The following is a 19,201-nucleotide window of genomic DNA, read 5'->3' on the forward strand; positions in this document are numbered from 1 at the left end:
AGACACTGTACTTGCTGCTGGGGAAACAACAGTGAACGACAGAAAAAGTCCCTCTTTTCAAGGCAGTGACACCCTAGAAAGGAAAGCAGACAATAAACACTCAGGATGCCCTGAGGATAAATGAATGAAGAGGAACAAAGGTGAGCACTGGGAGATCAATTATCCACTCGAAGTTGACCAATCAAGAGGTGACTGTACACTTCTTAGAGTAGGGTGGTAATGGTGGTTAAAAACAAACAAACAAAAACTACTAAATTCTGTACAGCCAACTGATTCTGCTGACAGATTGTTTTATTTCTTTTTCTTTTTAAAAATTCTGGCTGTGCTGGGTCTTCATTGTGGCACATGGGCTCTAAAACTTGTGAGCTCAGTAGTTGCAGTGCAAGGACTTAGTTGCCCCACAGCATGCAGATCTCAGTTCCTTGACCAGGGATCAAACCCATGTTCCACTGGACTACCAGGGAAGTTCCCATGCTGATAGATTAAACACAAGTTATTAAAGAGAAACATGAGTCTCCCTAATGTAGGTATTTTGGATTATATATCTGAGAGAAAAAGAGCTGTCTTTACTTGAGCTGGAAAAGTCAGCAAGATGAGTAGGTTTTTTCAGTGAAACAGGAAGCAAGATCATGATCAGAGAGTAACGAACGGAGAGGAAATGTGGAGAAGAGAGGCGAACTGGTTGTCTGGGAGAGTATTTAATTGCCTATTCCCTCTGAGGTTTAGAGGAAGATGAATGATAAAATGTTTAACGTTATGCAGTATGCTTAAGATGCCTAGAAAGAATAACAGTATTTATATATAATCACTATGAGATGTAATCACGAAAAGACATACGGTATACATTTCAGTCAGGATGTGTTGTGTTGGTGGAACTGTAATAGTGATATAACTTATCACAATAGGGCTTCAGGCCATCATTCTCCTGTATTAGAGTTAAGACGGGAGCATTTTGTATTTTAGGAAAGAACTGTTTTATTCTTTGTGAATTAGGATAAAGGACCACCAGTCCTTTAAGAATAAGATGCTTCTTTACGGCAGGAGAACTTATAGATCATGAGTAATGGCTTATGCTACAGAAATAAATGAATATTCACCAACAGCAGAGAAGAGCATGGTTAACTCCTCTCTGCAAGGACATTAACTTCTTGCATGTCCGGCTTTATTAAATATTTAGCTGCAGTTGAAAACTTGTGAAACCTTCAGTCCATACATTAGAAGAATTAGAATGCATCTCAAAGTTTATCATCTGTATTTTGACCAAGGAACATTGGGTGGATTTTGCTAGTGCTTTATGTAGGATGTATTGAGTTCTTAAATTTCAATAAATAGAATTTATCCCCTGTTTACATGATAAAAATGTGTTTTAAGATGGAATAAATGATGAAGGGTGGCAAATTTTTCTGTTGGTCAAAATAAAATGAAGGCTGAGGTTTACCTTTGAAGTTTACCATTTTAGAGTCATTCGTGACCATGGCAAGAGCAGATTTTGAGAAGTAGAGGGGAAGAGAGCCTGATAAGAGGAGGTCTCAAAGAGGATAAAAGGAGAATAACTGGAAATATGAATATAAATAAACACCTCCTTGCTGGGGTCCAGCCCCAGTGGATCCAGGGTAGTTCAAAGCAGGGGTGAAGTCGGCGAGAAAAGACTTATTTATTCAGAAATATAAATAGAGATTAGGAAAGAACAGTGTAGTAGGAAAATTAGTGGAGAAAAGATGTTGAATAACTTGGTTTACGGGGAAAACCAATAAAACTCCAAGACAAGGAGTTTGCACAGTCTACGTAGGCCACTGGCACCCACTTGAATAGCGGAGGGTGCCCCGCCTTGGGCTCCCTCTTGCGTGGGTCTTAGAAGCCAGAGCAAATAAATAGACACGGTGAGCCTCCAAGCTCCAGATGGGAATTCAGCAAGAAAAGGGAGAAAAGAAAGACATGGGGGAGCCAAGCATCGGTGCCAGATCCACAACTTTATTTTCAAAAGCAGCTTACATACCCCAAGTTGTACATAAAGAAATAATGGAATATGCAGAGTTATGCAGGGGCAGCAGTCCTGACCCTTATTGAGACCAGGCTTTCTTTTTGCATACCCTCCCATATCCAAAAGGTCTTGGGTGGTTTTACATCATCTTATGGCCAGGGGGCCTGTTAACATTTTTATGGCTCTCTTCCTAGATAAATGTCTATCAACCAGAAAACTTTTTTTCCCTTGAAGTGTTTTTTCTTTAACCTGCATCACCCTCAAAGTACTAAATAAAGTTACATTCCTGTAGAACAAAGGTGCAATGGGTTATAACAAATAAAGTACTTAACTCAAAGATCTAATGTTGCTAATGCCAGGGCTACTACCTGTTTTTTCTATATACCAACTATATCAACAAGTAAAAGATATGAAAACTTGGCGGCAAGTATTGGCTCAACAAATGAAACCCTTAATCAGTCCTATTCTAATGATTTTGACTCCTCGGAAGCCCCTACATTCCTAGGATGTTTTAAGCTTCCTGTGCCTCTCACGGTTGGGAGGCCACAAAAAATCACATGCACAGCTGTAAGTCTGGCAGGCAGGCTAGAAAGCCATCAGAAGGGGTTTTGGACTGAAACACTTTTATTATGCCCAGGAGATTTCTTATCTAAAAGCTCTAAATTAACCTTTTCCAGAAAAAAGTGGTAGGAGGACAGCCCCCTGTTAATGTCAGAAGAGTAGGTGGAAAGCATAACACAGTAAAGCAGGCAGGCTCTGGTTTGGGGGCAGATGCATGAGCAGATCCAGTGAGGTTCCCTTAAGGCCCAACTCACCTTTGCCTGTCGGGCCCCTTAACCTCATGACCTTTGCCACGGGCGGGACTCCCCGTGCTGGCTCCCGGCACCTCCTCTAAAGGGTTCCCTCCAAGAAGAACAGAAAGATAGAGTCAGAGCTGCAAGAGCATATAGGACAAGGGTGGGTTGTTTACATGGAAGATCCCATGGTTCCTTTGAACGCTAACAAGAATGACACAGTGTAAGTAGAGGTGATAGTGCAGGAAGAGAGAAGGCATTGAAAAGTAGAGGGAAAATGGAAACTAATGATGAAATAGAGGAATTGGCTCTAGATAAAATGAGGGAGAGCAGATCAACCATAGTCACTGGAGATTAAGGCAGAGAAAAGATGTATTAGATTTACTAAGGGAACATATCAAGTTCTTTTTTGGATTGTTTTTTATTTTTCAGGGAAATACAAAGCACAGTTGAGACTGAGAAATGGGGAGATAGTGGAGGTTTGGGATAAAGCAGAGGTATAAACTAGCTAGTCACCTGGGACAGTTTTTAATTGTCTGTCCTCTCTGTGGAATGTTTCTGGCAGAAACCCCCTGTCAAATCCATGAGAGCCTTTGTCATGGCTACAGACGGTGATGGAGAGAGGAGCTCGCATTCTAAATCTGGTTAATTCCATCTTCTCTAAGACCTCAACCTTCTGGATAAGCCTAGGAATGAGGACCTCACACAAGATGGATGAATACTGATTCCTTCCATGGGAGTTTTGGCCCTGGAGATGAATGAGTCCATCTCCTTCTGGAAAGTCTTGATTGGTGGAAATGCAAATCCTTATTTCATGTCATGGGAAAATGAGAAGCACATCTGTGGGGGTGTGGCTGGGGAAAAATAAAGCATATGTGCATAAATACAAAGTGAGAGAATCCTGAGTGCCTTGTTAACCCTAATTCTAGGCATTCCTGAATCCTAGACCTTCAATTTCAAGAGAATCCTTAATAGCTCTTGTTATTGTTCAGTTACTAAGTTGTGTCTGACTCTTTTGAGACCCTATGGACTATAGCCCTCCAGGCTCCTCTATCCATGGGATTTCCCAGGCAAGAATAATGGAGTGGGTTGCCATTTTCTTCTCCAGGGGCTCTTCTCAACCCAAGGATAGAACCTGAGTCTCCTTCATTGGCAGGTCGATTCTTTACCACTGAGCCATGAAGAAGCCCTTTTAATAGCTTACCATACCCCTTTTGGCTTGACATACTTTGACTTTGGTTTCTATCACATGCAACTAGAAGATTCCAAAGTAAGCCATGCTCCACCATGGCCAAACTTGTGAATAAGCAGAATAGGCACTAAGGGTACACAGTGTGAGAGACTCAGGAACGTGAAACTTCTTTAGCAAAGCATCTTCCCCCAACTCACCAACCGTGATTTACGAAATTCCACAATGAGGGTGAAAGGCAATTACCATTTACAGAGCATTTCCGGAATCCAACCCTAAGCTAGGTATCTTAAAAATATTATCTCACTAAGACATTAATATTATCTCATTAATCCTTTAGCACTTGAGAAAAGCTTATTCTTCCAGAACCTATGGAAGAAATATCTCTTCCTAAAATACATACATATGTGTCTAAAATATTATTGCATATGCTATTGTTCTAACTTAAGGTGAGAGTACATTGTGATACTTATAAATATTGTTTTTATTGTTCAGTCACTAAATCATGTCCAATTCTTTGTGACCCCATGGACTTCAGCATGCCAGGCTTCCCTGTCCTTCACCATCTCCCAGAGTTTGCTCAAACTCATGTCCATTGAGTTGATGATGCCATCCAACCATCTCATCCTTTGTCCCCTCCCTTCTCCTCCTGACTTCAATCTTTCCTAGCATCAGAGTCTTTGCATCAGGTGGCCAAAGTATTGGAGGACTTTAGCATCAGTCCTTCCAATGAGAATTCAGGGTTGATTTTCTTTAGGATTGACTGGTTTGATCTCCTTGCAGTCCAAGGCACTCTCAAGAGCCTTCTCCAGCAGTTCAAAAGAATCAATTATTTGGTGCTCAGCCTTCTTTATGGTCCAACTCTCACATCTGTACAAGACTGCTGCTGCTAAGTCACTTCAGTCGTGTCCGACTCTGTGTGATCCCATAGACAGAAGCCCACCAGGCTCCCCCATCCCTGGGATTCTCCAGGCTACTGGAAAAAAAAACACAGTTTTGACTATGTGGACCTTTGTTGGCAAAGTGATATCTCTGCTTTTTAATATTCTGTCCAGGTTTGTCATAGTTTTTCTTCCAAATTTTAAAATTATGATTAAATGATAAGAATCAGAGAGGTAAGAAAATGTGAATTCTTGAGCTAGAGACCAAGACATTGAAAATAAGATTACAGTAGACAGGGCTGGAAGTGTAGTGGCAGCCATAAAGAATACAAGAGCAGACAGAGGTAAATCAAGCATAAAATGAAAAGCTGTAGGCAGTTGCTGAAAGAAACACGTCCAGATGTATAAAAAAGTATCTGGGAAGGAGAGAGCCTGGTGTGTGGCAATGCCTATTACTGGAATCAGTTATTGCTCAGTATGTCAGTTGAGTTTTCTCCACTGGATTATAAGGTTGGAAGGGATTACACAAAAAGGAATGTCCTTAGTTATCATAAGTTCAAAAGAGAAATATTCGCCTGGATTCAGACTGAAAGCCAGCCATGGAAGAAGTATGTGATATTAAAAAATAAATGCCCATAAAAGCCAACTCTATCTCATGGAAAGCTTTTTATTTGCAGTTAGAATAAATAACAGGATGTTGTACTTATTGAAATTTAGCCACCAAACAGAAAGATATCCAATGTATATACATTTATATAATATATACATGAGATAGATATTGGATATCTCTTTGATTTGGTAGCAAAATTAAAATGTACAAATATGAATATAAATAAATATGTATATTTATGTGTAATACTTTATAAATATTATTATAATTATTATTAAGGAAGAATTCCTGGGAAGGATTCAATGTCTAAGGGGCAAGGCTGTCATTGAGATGGATAAATTCTTTAGCAATGAGTTCCCTGCAGAGAAAAAGGTCAATAGTAAAATCCTTCCCAGGTTTGGAACTAGGAAATCTACCCATTTAAACTACTTATTGGATAGTTTAAATCTTTGTTCTAGAATTTTGCTTTTCCCAGCATTCAGGCTATGCTGAAGGAGAGCTGTTTACAATCTGAGAATGTGTGGCTAAGTCACTTCAGTCCTGTCTGACTGTTTGTGATCCCATGGACTGAAGCCCACCAGGCTCCTCTGACCATGGGATTCTCCAGGTAAGAATACTGGAGTGGGTTGCCATGCCCTCCCCCAGGGGATCTTGCCAACCCAGATACTGAACCTGCAACTACATCTCCTGCATTGGCAGGCAGGTCCTTTACCACTAGCACCACCTGGGAAGCCATAGTCTGGGAAGGGTTCATCCAATTATTTGAGGCTCAGTTCTCCCTTCCCAATTTTCTTTTCCCATCTGAGTCTCATTTGAGAGACTTGTCCTTAAGCAATTCTCTAATCAAGGTGTAGAAAAAATACTTCTGAACAAAAGGAATTATAATGCTTTTCAAAATGGCATACTCAAATGTGATTTGAAAGGAATAATCCAAAAAGTTAACATTTTGCCCATTATCACAGAGACAGAGAATGCTAGATCCAAAAAGGAATTTAGGAACCACTTCATACAAAATGCTTATTTCATTCATAGGTAAACTAAGGCCCAGCTAGCCAAAAAGACAGGGCCGTTGTTCACAGTGACCCGACCAAACAGTTAGAAGGAGATCAGAGATGTTCCACTCACAGCACCAATTTCTTCTGAAACACACCTTCTAGGACTTTTTAAGAACTTTCATAAACTCCTGATACCATTTGAATCTACACATTAACAGCTAACATAGAAAAGATCACTAAAAAGATGATTAATTAAAAAATCTCAACAGCACATACCCTTTGTGAATGAAACTAAGCAATTCATTAAAATTGGAAGTGGGCAAACTGTATATCATAAAAGTAATGCTCTATAGTTAAATTTATCCATGTACTACATAGACAATCACCAAAGTTACCCCCCAAAACCTATTTATTATAGAGTGACCAAAAATGGCTCTGGGAAAAAAAAAATAGCAGTACCCTAGATGGAGTGATTACAAACAAAGAATATCCAACTGATGGTCTTTTTTCCATCAAGAGCGTTGGCAGCAGAGCACAACAACAGATCTTCATCCAAGAAGATAGCTGAGAAAATATAGACTACCTGGACAGGAACAGCAGAACCAGGAATTTGATTAAATTCAGGAACTGTTCTGAACAGAAAATGTTTGTTAAAACATAAGAATGAAGGCACTGATTAAATAGTCAAATAGTCTAGATTTTGCTGAAGTGTTCCCTTCCCTGAGATGGGGCGGGCAGAATGCAGAGACGAAAGATGTCAACCAACTAGACAGGGGTCCAGAAACTCAGACAAGGTCTTTTTCAGGGCAGTTAAGGAAGGATGGAAAGAGAGGAACCTCAGGAAGAAAGGTAAGAGATGAACTCTTCAAAAATGTGAGGAATACAGGAATAAAGTTGAGGCAGGCACCAACAGAGAGTCCATCAAGAACGCAGATTGGGTGAGTGTGTTACTGGGTCATGATCAGACCCACCCAGTGGACAAGAGACACTGTCAGGTTCAGCTGGCCAGCTTATTCTGTCTTAACAGACCCTTTGATGAGACAACCTGGGGCCTCAGCCTAAACCAGTGACCATGAATCATGTGCTTCAACACTAAACCATTTTAACATAATGCCAAATGGAAGTGAAGAAAATAGGGTGCCTGCCCAAAGGAGCAGAAATAATGGGCCAGCTCTCCCTTTGGTGCATTAACCTTCAGGGGAGAAAATAGCTTTAAGGACAGAGGATACAGCAGCTTCTCAGGCATTAAGAAGATTAAGGGAAATAGTATTGGACTGAAGCAGAGAGGAAATGGTTTGCCCATCTTGGAGAGGACATTTCTGTTGCTATTACTCCTATAAACCATCTTCACCCTCGGTTCCAAATCGGGCCAGGCCAACGGGATTTGTTGAGCCAATATATCAAATTAGTCCTGCTGAGGAGACTCTGGAGGGAGGCCTGGAGCCAAGGAGTGCTGTGAAATTTACCTAAGTGACAGGACACTTATAGGTGAAAATGGAGTTTCTAGCTGCCACTGTACACAACAAAGCTAAAATGATGCTAATTAGAAAGCCTACACCTTTAGCTCCAGGAAGAAAGGAAGATTCAGAGAGCAGACCAATGTCCACCTAAAGTCTTTATTACCAGGCTGGAACTTGAGTGAAAATGTCTTGAACACAATCAGAAAATTCAGAGATTTCCAGCACCATTAGGAGGACATGAGGACTACAATAATGCACTCCTTCCACATTCACTGGATTAAGAATGATCAAGGTCATACAAATATTGCAAAAGCAAATAAATTGTCTACTTAGCTCTAAGGCAAGAGGATGTGGGAAGATATTCAGCAGCTGAGTAAACCCTGAGAGGCCCTGAGGGGCCCCCTTCAGCATGGAAAGCTTCCCGTCCATCATCCTCAGGATGTTGGAGGCATAAATTGTGCTTAGCAAAGCCATAGGAGTCATCCAAACTTCTCACTGTAATGTGGTCACCTTCAACAGACCACAGCCAAACACATTCTACTGATTTATGCTCTTGAGGGTTCACAGCAAGTTCATCTTCTTCAAGTGGACCAGCTAAGCCCTCCCTCTCCCCAACCAAATTTCTCTGTCTCAAGTAGGGTTTCTCAGGAAGTAGGCTCTAAAAATTTAATGTGCAGAATGTTTACCTAGGAGAGGCTTACGTTTCAACACTGGGGCAAAGAAGGAAAAGAAGCAAGTTTTGGCCGAAGTTGAGCCATGACGCAGATCTGTGACAGCCTCAGTCAATGTCATGGCAGTTCTGATGTAAGATGTGTCTTCAGAGTTGTCCTGAGCTGGGCCAAGATGGCCAGAACTTTAAACCCTGCCTGATCAGTCACTGGATGTGGGCTACTCCACACAACAAGGGTGCAATCAACAGACAGGGCAGCTTATTGTGGCTCAGCAGTCTCTGAGGAGCTGACAGCTGAAGGCTGGTATTGACAGCACCCCAGTAGCTAGAGCAGTAGATTCTTCCTTAAAGGCAGATCTGGATATGGCACAACACATTGTCCATCATATGCTGTCCACGTGTTTCCTAAATTCCCACACAACTCCAGGAAGCAAACATGGAATTGAAGTTTGAACCTCCCCAACCTTTTTCAAAGCAGAAACCATAGGAGGAAAAGAAAAAATGCCAAGCATGAAAAATGTTTTGATGCTAAGCACCTTGAAGAATTAGAGTAACAGCCTCTGGTGTTGCAATTATGAGACAAAGATTGAAAGGTGGCTTTGCTTTAAAACAATGATGGCATCACCAATGAGAGGGACATGAGTTTGAGTAGGCTCCAGGAGTTGGTGATGGACAGGGAAGCTGGTCCCATTGCTGTAGTCCATGGGGTCTCAAAGAGCAGACAAGGCTGAGCAACTGGACTGAACTGAACTGAATGTCTTCCCTTTGTCCCCCTTCTGTGAAATGTTCACAAGTTTCACTCAATCAGTGACTTCCTGTTGAGGGTCTGTTATGTGATCAGCATTGCACTAGATCCAGCTGTGGGAGATGCTAGAGAAACACTCAACAGGATCTCTAACTTTGAGGACGTTTTGGTCTATACAGGAAGGGAGCATAAATACACAAGGGCATAGGAGAACATCTTTTTGCTCAACTACAAGCTCTTGGCAGGTTGAGAGAGCATACTATAACGTGGTATAGCAAATTTTTACTTAATTACAGTATGAACTTGGTCACATTATTGATGTGACATTGATCAAGGCAGTTACATCTCTAAGGGCCAGTTTCCTTTTTTATATTGAAGTATGGTTGATGCATAATATACAAATTATAGGTGTACAATGTAATGATTCACATTTTTAAAAGGTTGTACTCCATTATAGTTATTTTAGAATATTGGATATATTCCCTAATGTTATACAGTATATCCTTGTAGCTTATTTTATACCTAATAGCTTGTACCTTTTTTCCTCCTACCCCTACACTTCAGCCTCCACCACCCATCTAGCGTACTTAGCTTACCAGTGTGTTGTAAAAATTAAATAATTCAAAGGTTGTAAGCATGCTTTGTAAATTATGAGAGACAATGCAGACATTTGCTGCTCCTTTCATACCCCACTCTTAGTGGTCAGACAAGGAAGAGAACACCGCTGGGCTGGAGAAGTTAGATTTCAGAGGAGAGTTGAACATTCGAGCAAGAGCTGCAAACTGGCTGTTTCTGTGATGTATTCTGGGTGATGTTAGTCTTGTCTTTTCTAAACACTTTTAGAAGGGGTAAATCATTCTAAACATGTTCCAGGTTCAAACCAGCACATCCTTCCCACTGTCTATAAAGCCCACTAATGAAGAAGCCCTGGGAACAGAGCGGGGTCAAAGTGTTTGTTACCGAACTTATTGCGGCAGCACAGAGCGCACGTGACAGGAACTTCCTACGGAAGTGGCCTGTGTGGGCAGAGTCTGAGGAAGACGGAACCAGGAACCTGGGGTGGGCTGGCGGCTGTCGAGAGGTGGGTATCTTCATGGCTGATTAGCTTATTACGCTTTATCGAGGAGGCGGGAGGGTTAAATTGAGGTTTAGAGTTGTCATGGGTAAACAGTAGAGTGGGGAGGGGAGGAGGCTTAGTCATTCTTGTATGGGTAGCATGGCCCTGTCTTGTCCCAAATGTGGTCACAGTGCAGCTCTGTCTGAACACTGTATCTATTCTGTGAACAGGTTTATGATCCTCCAGAAAGGTCACAGCCTTGCTGGCAGCAAAGCTATTTTCTTTATTTCTCATATCTTCCATACCACCACATGTACACATCTGCATAACTCTCTGGGTTTCTTTAGATGCCTGAATTTGCTACTCTTATGGGCAGAATTGTGTCCCCCCAAAATGCATATGTTGAAGCCCTAATCAAAGTATGTTAGACTGACTGTATTTGGAGATGGGGCCTTTAGAGAGGTGATCATATTAAATGAAGCTATTAGGGTGGACTTTAATCCATTCTGACTGCATCCTTATAAGAAGAGGAGAGAAGAACACATGGAGAGACATCATTGATGGACCACACAGAGGAAGGACCTCGTGAGGACACAGGAAGAAGATAGTCATCTGCATGCCAAGTAGAGAGGCCTCAGAAGAAACCAAGCCTGCCAGCACTTTGATCTTAAACTTCCAGCCTCCAGAACTGTGAGAAAAAAATTTCTGTTGTTTAAGCCCTTCAGTCTGTGGTACTTTATTATGGCAGCCCTAGAAAATGAATACAGTTACCCTCCCTTCATTGAAATAGGACATCTTGTGAGTGACAGTCCAGGCTGAGAGAAAACTAACTCTGCCAGGAGAAAGCTTTAGAGGAACTGATATGAAGAATGGTTTTGCTCCTGGGAAGAAAAGCTATGATAAATCCAGACAGCATATCAAAACGCAGAGATATCGCTTTGCTAGCAAAGATCCTTATAGTCAAAGCTATGGTTTTTCCAGTAGTCAGATACGGATGTGAAAGTTGGACCATAAAGAATACTGAGCACCAAAGAACTGATGCTTTCATATTGTGCTAGAGAAGACGCTCAAGAATTCATTGGACTGCAAGGAGATCAAACCAGGCAATCCTAAAGGAAATTAACCCTGAATATTCATTGGAAGGACTGATGCTGAAGCTGAATTTCCAATACTTTGGCTATTTGATGTGGAGAGCTGACTCATTGGAAAAGACCCTAATGCTGAGAAAGATTGAGGCCAGGAGGAGAAGGAGATGACAGAGGATGAGATGGTTAGATAACACAACTGCCTCAAAGGATATGAATTGAGCAAACTCCAGGAGATAGTAAAGGATAGGGAAGCTAGGCGTGCTGCAGTCCATGGGGTCACAAAGAGTTGGACACGACTTGGCGACTGGAAAACAACAACTTGAAGCATGAATTAGAATGTGGCCAGCAGAGAATGAGGAAAGAGAAGGAGGAAAGGCAGAGAATCTGAAAGTGTGTGGTCCCTACACCAGTAGCATCAACCTCATGTGGGAACTTGTTAAAAATGCAAATTCTCACACATACACACACACACACACACACACACACACACACCTGTCTTAAACAGACTAAATCAGAATCTCTGGGGTAGGGCTCAACTATCTGTATTCAACAAGCACTCCAAGTGATGCTGTTGCTGGCCAGGGTTTAAAAACCACAGCCCTACGGTAGACGAGAAGGCTCCCAGATGCAATCATGAGTAGTTCAGTGTAGCTAATAAATACTAGCATGACTCAGAAAGGTTTAAAGAGAGAAGTGGGCATTGACTGAGGCCTTGAAAGAGGTAGAAGGTGGGTGGTATGAGGATGAGAAGAGGCAGTCAGGGATACAGAAATAAGGAGTAGAAGCTCCTGCCTCTGGGTTAATCCTTAGCTTAGGACTTGAGGTCTAAACACTGCAGTGCCCTAAGGTAAATATGACCCTAAAATTAAGATGCTTAGGACCAAGGGCACATTATTCTAGATTTTCTACCATGACAAAGACTTAATGAAAAAGTTCTTCAACATTCATCTGAAGTGAAAACCACTTAGAATAGTCTATCCAGAAAGTTTAAAGTTCTCAGGCTGAGAATTATGGTCATTGGAAGAGATATTTTAAAGCCAAATTGAAGAGGATGTAAAAGTTTCATTAATCGTCCAGAAAGCATCCTTTGTGTGGAATGCAACCTCGGCTTATAGGCTTTTAGTGAAATTAAATCTCTTCACACCTTGCCAAACTTGTGACTTTCCCGTATGAGGGAATTGGAGCCCACCTTCCGGAAAAGGGTTGCCGCAGTGCTCATCTGCCAATGTTTTACTGGCGAGGGGTGGGGATGGGGTAATTGATGCAGCAGCCGAAGGACAAAAACCATGAGCCCAGTGGAGGAAAAACAATCTCCATCACGATACTTTGGACTTAATGAAATTTGTTGTTAGCAAATTGAGTCCTTCAAATCTAAGATTGGAAAGTTGTAGTCAGTCTTTCATTCAGGCTGGGTTGTTTCTGTTCTTTTGTGTTTACAGAATCGATCTGAGTTGCTTTTGCTTTCCCATGCCACATGAATGCCTCTGACCAATTATTCATCCTTTTTGCCCTCCTGACAGGGATGAGTTTGTGTGCTGTAAATCATCGTCCCATTCAGTGTATTTGCCTGGGACTTGGTTTTCTGTGTTGACAGTGAGTGACTAATTTGCATGCTTCTGTCTCCTCCCTTGCTCCATACCTTGCACAGATGTGATCATTTAGGCTTTAGCTTTTCTGCATCCCTTTATAGCATGAACCCGTTTCTTCATGTTCATTTAACTGCACCCTGAGAAATTATCTATCCAAATACTTGGTGGCAAAAGGCGAGAGCAGATGGCTCCAAAACTGAAATGGGAGTTCTTCTGAAAACTCAAAGGGAAAGATTGTGTTCAGGGACTGGATTATGTGTATTTTGCATTTTTTAGTTCCCATAAAAAAGTTGACTTCCTCAAATCAGATATAGATTTGACAAAACCATTTATTCAGCAATGGCTTTTTTGCCCTTCTTTAACAGTGACATAAAATATTTGAGCATTTTCTTTCCTCACTGATAACAAAACTATTCAAATGCACTGCTATAATATTTATTTAATTAGTTTGCTGAAATCTCTCTATGGAGAAACAAATTCAACTTACCCTTTCTTTTTTAGACATAAAATGAAGCTGACTTCTAGCGCTACAATATTTCACTGTGATCTGAGCCTCCCAAAGATGAAACCTGGAAAATACAAATTTAAAAGGCACCTCATATAAACTGTACTGTTATTTTAATCAGCACTTCTATTCACTTTCTTTTTCTTTTTTTATTTACCAGCTTTCCTTCTGATTGTATCATAATAACTGTCTAGACACTGTTCCCAACTGTGATGGATTTTAAGAGACTGTACAAATGAGGCCAGAAAAAAATAAATTAGCAGTACTGTGCACTAAAGTGCCTCCGTTTAAAGCACTATGAATAGAAAAAGCACTGACCACTTACATATCAGCTAAGATAGCCTACTATCTATTTATTTTCTTCAAGGTTGTGATTAGAAAGTTCTTATCCAACTTGCTGTCCAAAGGTATAATAAATAATGACTTACAACAGTATGTTTCTAGGTTCTCATTTAACTTTGTTTTATACTAGATGCATGGGAATCTAGATTTGAAGGTTAAGTTACAACTTCAGTTATAAGGGTCTTAGAGATTTGTCTTAAGAGTTTCTGACTTCTTCAGTCACTTGCAGGACTGTCGTCAGACTCAAAGCCACAGTTACTAAGGTTTTACTTGAAGCAACACAACAATAACAATGACAATAAATAAAGTCAGAAACAATTCTCCCAGTTGATGCTTAATCAGTAGGAACTGGTAGAATCATAATGAAAGATTTTTCAGCAGGTTGAAAATCAGTTTATACCTTAGGCATCCCCTAATCCACGGTCTTACCACTCCTCTTCTGGAGCCTCAGTCCCTTCTCTTAATGACCTGACACCTAAAGTTTAACACCTGGCCCAGTAGGGCAACTCCATTCATGGTACATTCTGGTTGGCTATTACTGATTGATAAGCAAATATGCTATAAGTATTTTGCATGTCATTCCTGATTAAACTTTATCATTTACCATCTCAGCTAACGTTAGTATCCAGTACAGTTCAGAGATGAAAAGTGATCTCAGAACAATTCCAACATGTGTGAAACAAAAAGCTAGAAATCTTGAAGGGGGAATAAAAGAGGATGCATTGGGAGAGGATTTCTGTTGTAAAGGCAGTGACAACCTACTCCAGTACTCTTGCCTGGAAAACCCCATGGACGGAGGAACCTGGTGGGCTGCAGTCCATAGGGTCGCGAAGCAAGTCTCTATTTTAGCATTCTCTTTCAGGTCAACTTATCTTTGCCTGATTGCTCTATACGATTTTCTCAGAGATAGGATGACTTGCTGTGTTCTGCAGTATGTTACAAGATATATTAAGTCCCCAAGGTTAGAATTTGGGAATATTCGTAGGTGGGTAAGATTCTACCTACAAGCTTATATGGAATCAGTAGATGGTCCCCTAACCGGACCTCCTTTACTGAGCCAGGGCACCCATCCCCCAGCATCTGGTGTTAGTTTCTTCTAGTGGTTCACAGATGCCCCCTCTTATTTTATTTCTGTGTGTGTGTGTGTGAGCCATGGAGAACACCCTTGCCTGGAGATGCCTAGGACATGTTCTTCCACCACCACCAGAATATCTTGCTCCCAAGGACAGATTCTGGGCATCCCAGGTGGCTCAACAGGTTAAAAAACCCACCTGCAATGCAGGAGATGCAAGTTTGATCTCCAGGTTGGGAAGATTCCCTGGAAGAGGGCATGGCAACCCACTCCAGTATGCTTGCCTGGAGAATTCCATGGACAGAGGAGCCTGGTGAGCTATAGTCCAGAGGGTTGCAAAGAGTCAGACACTACTGAAGTGACTGAACACACACAAGGATAGATTCTCCCCTTGTAGGAGAATTCTGTGGTGCCATTATGCGCCAGAGCCCATCATGCAATCAGGCTGAGCTAGATACCATGTTTTCATTTAGCTTCTTCTCCTGCACTACCCTGCTGTCTTTGTGGCCTTGAAGACTTGTCCTAAATCACTCTCTGAAAGAATCCCTGTGTCAGTCGACAACCCAATACAACTCTTTTTCTTGGAGGCAGAATTAAAGACTTTTTTCCTAAATATAAATGACAAATATATATATATTTAGACTTTTACCAAGTCTAATTTTTAGATTTTTATCAAATTTGAGGGACATTAATAATGTTTAATATTGATTTTCTACCAATTATACTATGACAAATCTAAAATAGAACATAGTTCTGGGCTTTATTCTGTTGCAATACTTTTTTTCTTTTTGTGAGACTTTCATATTTGAAACTCATGTTTTCCCTGTTTCTGATTATCCTGCATATTCAGACATAAAGGAAAGTGTCAATACTTTGTAGATTACAGTTAGCACCTCAGCTAGTAGAAAAGGCATCTGGGTGGTTTTGGCTTGCATCCCCACATCCACTCTCCACCCTTCTCCATCCAGCTGTGAGCCCCAAGACTTTAACTTCTGACGACTTCATCATTAGCCTTCTTTGCCCTCCAACTTTCAGTTCAGCCAATGGGAGACATTTGTCAAGAAATTGAAGGATTAGTGAAGAATGAAAAAAAGCATCTTTATTCCAATAGCAATCTTCCTGCCAGGTCATTACAGGCAGACTCTGACCCTCTACCCAAGGCCCCACTTTCTACAGGGCAGCCCTTTTCATTGAGCTATTGTTTGTTCCTGTAACTTAACTGCTCCCCACCCAGACCCGTCAAAACCCTTGCTTTTGCTGGCCCTAATGATTGCCCTATCCTTTGTTGCTTAACCCTGCCCACTTCACTGTACATGCTCTCTTCATTAAACTCCCTTCAATGGTCCCTTTGAGAGCATGATATTATGCCTGGGCACTGGGTGAAGCAATTGAATAGCCTAACTTGGCTAACACTGGAATGGAAAATATTTCTTACTAGGGGAAAAAAATGAATCTGGTAAAAATATGGAAGTCATTCCTAGGGTATCTGATTACTCAGGAACTCCAATACTCATTGTTACCGATTGATGTTTTGGGTTATAGTCATTCAGTCATTCCTGTTTTCATTTATTCCATAACCAGTTATTGATCACCAACTAAGATTGATGCTCTGTGAGCTACGGTAACCACGCAAGGCACAGAACCATAGTGTCAGGCACAACATCATAAATTTCTCCCTGTGAATGATGCCCAGGTTACCTTTGAACAGTGACTGTAGGTGAAAGAAAATGCTAAAGAATGGAAACAAACATTCTGACCCTTGTTTGGTACTGAAATGAGAAAGCCCAGGGATTAAAGGAATGAACGTGATTTGTAAAACAATTGTTTTTACAATAAGCAACTGGAGTACCGCTCTGGAGAGGTTTCAACAGATGAAGAGGTGATCAACCCTTTGTATGGAAAAGTCAGCGCCCTAGAAAATGCCTGGTGGCTAAGTGAATAATCTTCAAGCTGTACTGAAAATTGGGGTGAAAAAAAGCTGTGAGTCCCAAATGCTTCGGAAACAATTTCCCAGGCTGTCTTACCTAAGGGGCACATCATTCAACAGGGACTAAACAGTCAATTTAGTCAAAGTCAGCCAAATAAAATGTTTGATATTCTCAGGACTAAAAAACCAATTGTGTGACTGAGGTTTTCATTTCTCAAGGCAGTCATTGTAGGAAGGATGTAAATTTTTCAGGTGATTGCTTTTAGAATAACACTGATGTTTAATCTCTGAGTTGTTCTTTCCATTACAGACATCTTGAAACAGAGGAAATAAATGCTGCAGAGTCAAAAACAAGTCTTCAGGGCAAAAACCTGGCTAAGGGTATCACTTAAAAAACATCTCTGCATTTTGCTGCATGTTCTATATTGCTGAATCATAGCTAAATATTTCTCCCCCAAAATGTGTTTCTTTAAATGAAAAGAGCTAGAGAAATGTTGATATAATCAAGAAAAGGTATTGAATTTAACAAAAGTAGAGAGGGTGGCCTTCATTCTTAACCCCTACCATTTGATCCAGTTTCTGGCACTTCTGATTATGCCAAGCAGGTTGTTATATGACTAAAAACAACAGAAGTTACTTGTAGATGACAATAATTCCATCTATGTATAAGAAGATGAAGAGGTATCTGACAAATATATTGACCAGTGTAGCAGATATTTGAGAGCCGGCCAGTCCATGTCATGTAAATGTACTTGAAATTATATTACATGTAGATATCTAAGTCCATGTTGAAATATAAAGATTTGCTGATATTTTTGTGAAATACAGTCATTTCTAGTCTACACATATTCATCACACACGCTATATGTATTCTGAAGACATTGATGGAGAATGGAAAGCATTATATGCCCAGATACAAACTGATCTTCAAGAAGAGTGGGACTAATTAATCAACACTCTTTTGGCTAAAACAGTCAACTATGGCACACTGTTGGTTGGCTGATCACTGTCAAATACAAGGGTTCCCTCATATGATAAGAAATTTGGGAGTGAAGCAGGTTGTCAACACAGGGTTTCTGAGTGCCTTGGAAGTCGAACTGTATGCCATTTATCTTGATAGTTCAAAACCTAGGTCAGCGTTTGGTATACACAGGCAATGGCACCCCACTCAAGTACTCTTGCCTGGAAAATCCCATGGATGGAGGAGCCTGGTGGGCTGCAGTCCATGGGGTTGCTAAGAGTCGGACACGACTGAGGAACTTCACTTTCACTTTTCACTTTCATGCATTGGAGAAGGAAATGGCAACCCACTCTAGTGTTCTTGCCTGGAGAATCCCAGGGACAGGGGAGCCTGGTGGGCTGCCGTCTATGGTGTCGCACAGAGTCAAACACGACTGAAGGGACTTAGCAGCAGCAGACACAGGATATAAACACTGGTTATAAATGTTTGGGGGGTGAGTCAGTGTGTTTAGAGTTTTAGCAAAGAGTAACATTCATTGCACCTTTCCAGGGCATGAAAGTGTCAAAACAATAAATGACCTCATTTGGCCGGATAGGAAACAGATAGGCCCACAATTTGACATGGAGGAGACAGGGATCAAGACCATCCCCATGGAAAAGAAATGCAAAAAAGCAAAATGGCTGTCTGGGGAGGCCTTACAAATAGCTATGAAAAGAAGAGAAGCGAAAAGCAAAGGAGAAAAGGAAAGATATAAGCATCTGAATGCAGAGTTCCAAAGAATAGCAAGAAGAGACAAGAAAGCCTTCTTCAGCAATCAATGCAAAGAAATAGAGGAAAAGAACAGAATGGGAAAGACTACAGATCTCTTCAAGAAAATTACAGATACCAAGGGAATATTTCATGCAAAGATGGGCTCAATAAAGGACAGAAATGGTATAGACCTAACAGAAGCAGAAGATATTAAGAAGAGGTGACAAGAATACACAGAAGAACTGTACAGAAAAGATCTTCACTACCCAGATAATCATGATGATGTGATCACTCATCTAGAGCCAGACATCCTGGAATGTGAAGTCAAGTGGGCCTTAGAAAGCATCACTATGAACAAAGCTAGTGGAGGTGATGGAATTCCAGTGGAGCTATTTCAAATCCTGAAAGATGATGCTGTGAAAGTGCTGCACTCAATATGCCAGCAAATTTGGAAAACTCAGCAGTGGCCACAGGACTGGAAAAGGTCAATTTCATTCCAATTCCAAAGAAAGGCAATGCCAAAGAATGCTCAAACTACCGCACAATGGCACTTATCTCACACACTAGTAAAGTAATGCTCAAAAT

At 41.0% G+C, this 19,201-nt stretch overlaps 1 protein-coding gene across 9 annotated transcripts in view; it reads left to right on the plus strand.

Annotated features, from left to right (window-relative positions):
- CYYR1 (cysteine and tyrosine rich 1) overlaps positions 1-19,201 on the plus strand; it is a 215,629-nt gene that overhangs the window by 162,555 nt on the left and 33,873 nt on the right. For 5 of the 9 annotated variants that reach the window (XR_011248511.1, XR_011248531.1, XR_011248533.1 and 2 more), the window contains one exon: positions 3,341-3,665. The exons of the other annotated variants lie outside the window; for them this stretch is intronic. Coding sequence is in view for 2 of the 5 variants with exons in the window: in XM_069549625.1 (XP_069405726.1) it covers positions 3,341-3,390 (50 nt within the window). In the remaining 3 variants the exon portion in view is untranslated. Of the gene's footprint in view, positions 1-3,340; positions 3,666-19,201 lie in introns of those variants that run through there. 9 annotated transcript variants of the gene reach the window in all.

Source organism: Ovis canadensis, chromosome 1, assembly GCF_042477335.2.
Source record: "Ovis canadensis isolate MfBH-ARS-UI-01 breed Bighorn chromosome 1, ARS-UI_OviCan_v2, whole genome shotgun sequence".
Classification (NCBI taxonomy): Eukaryota; Metazoa; Chordata; class Mammalia; order Artiodactyla; family Bovidae; genus Ovis; species Ovis canadensis.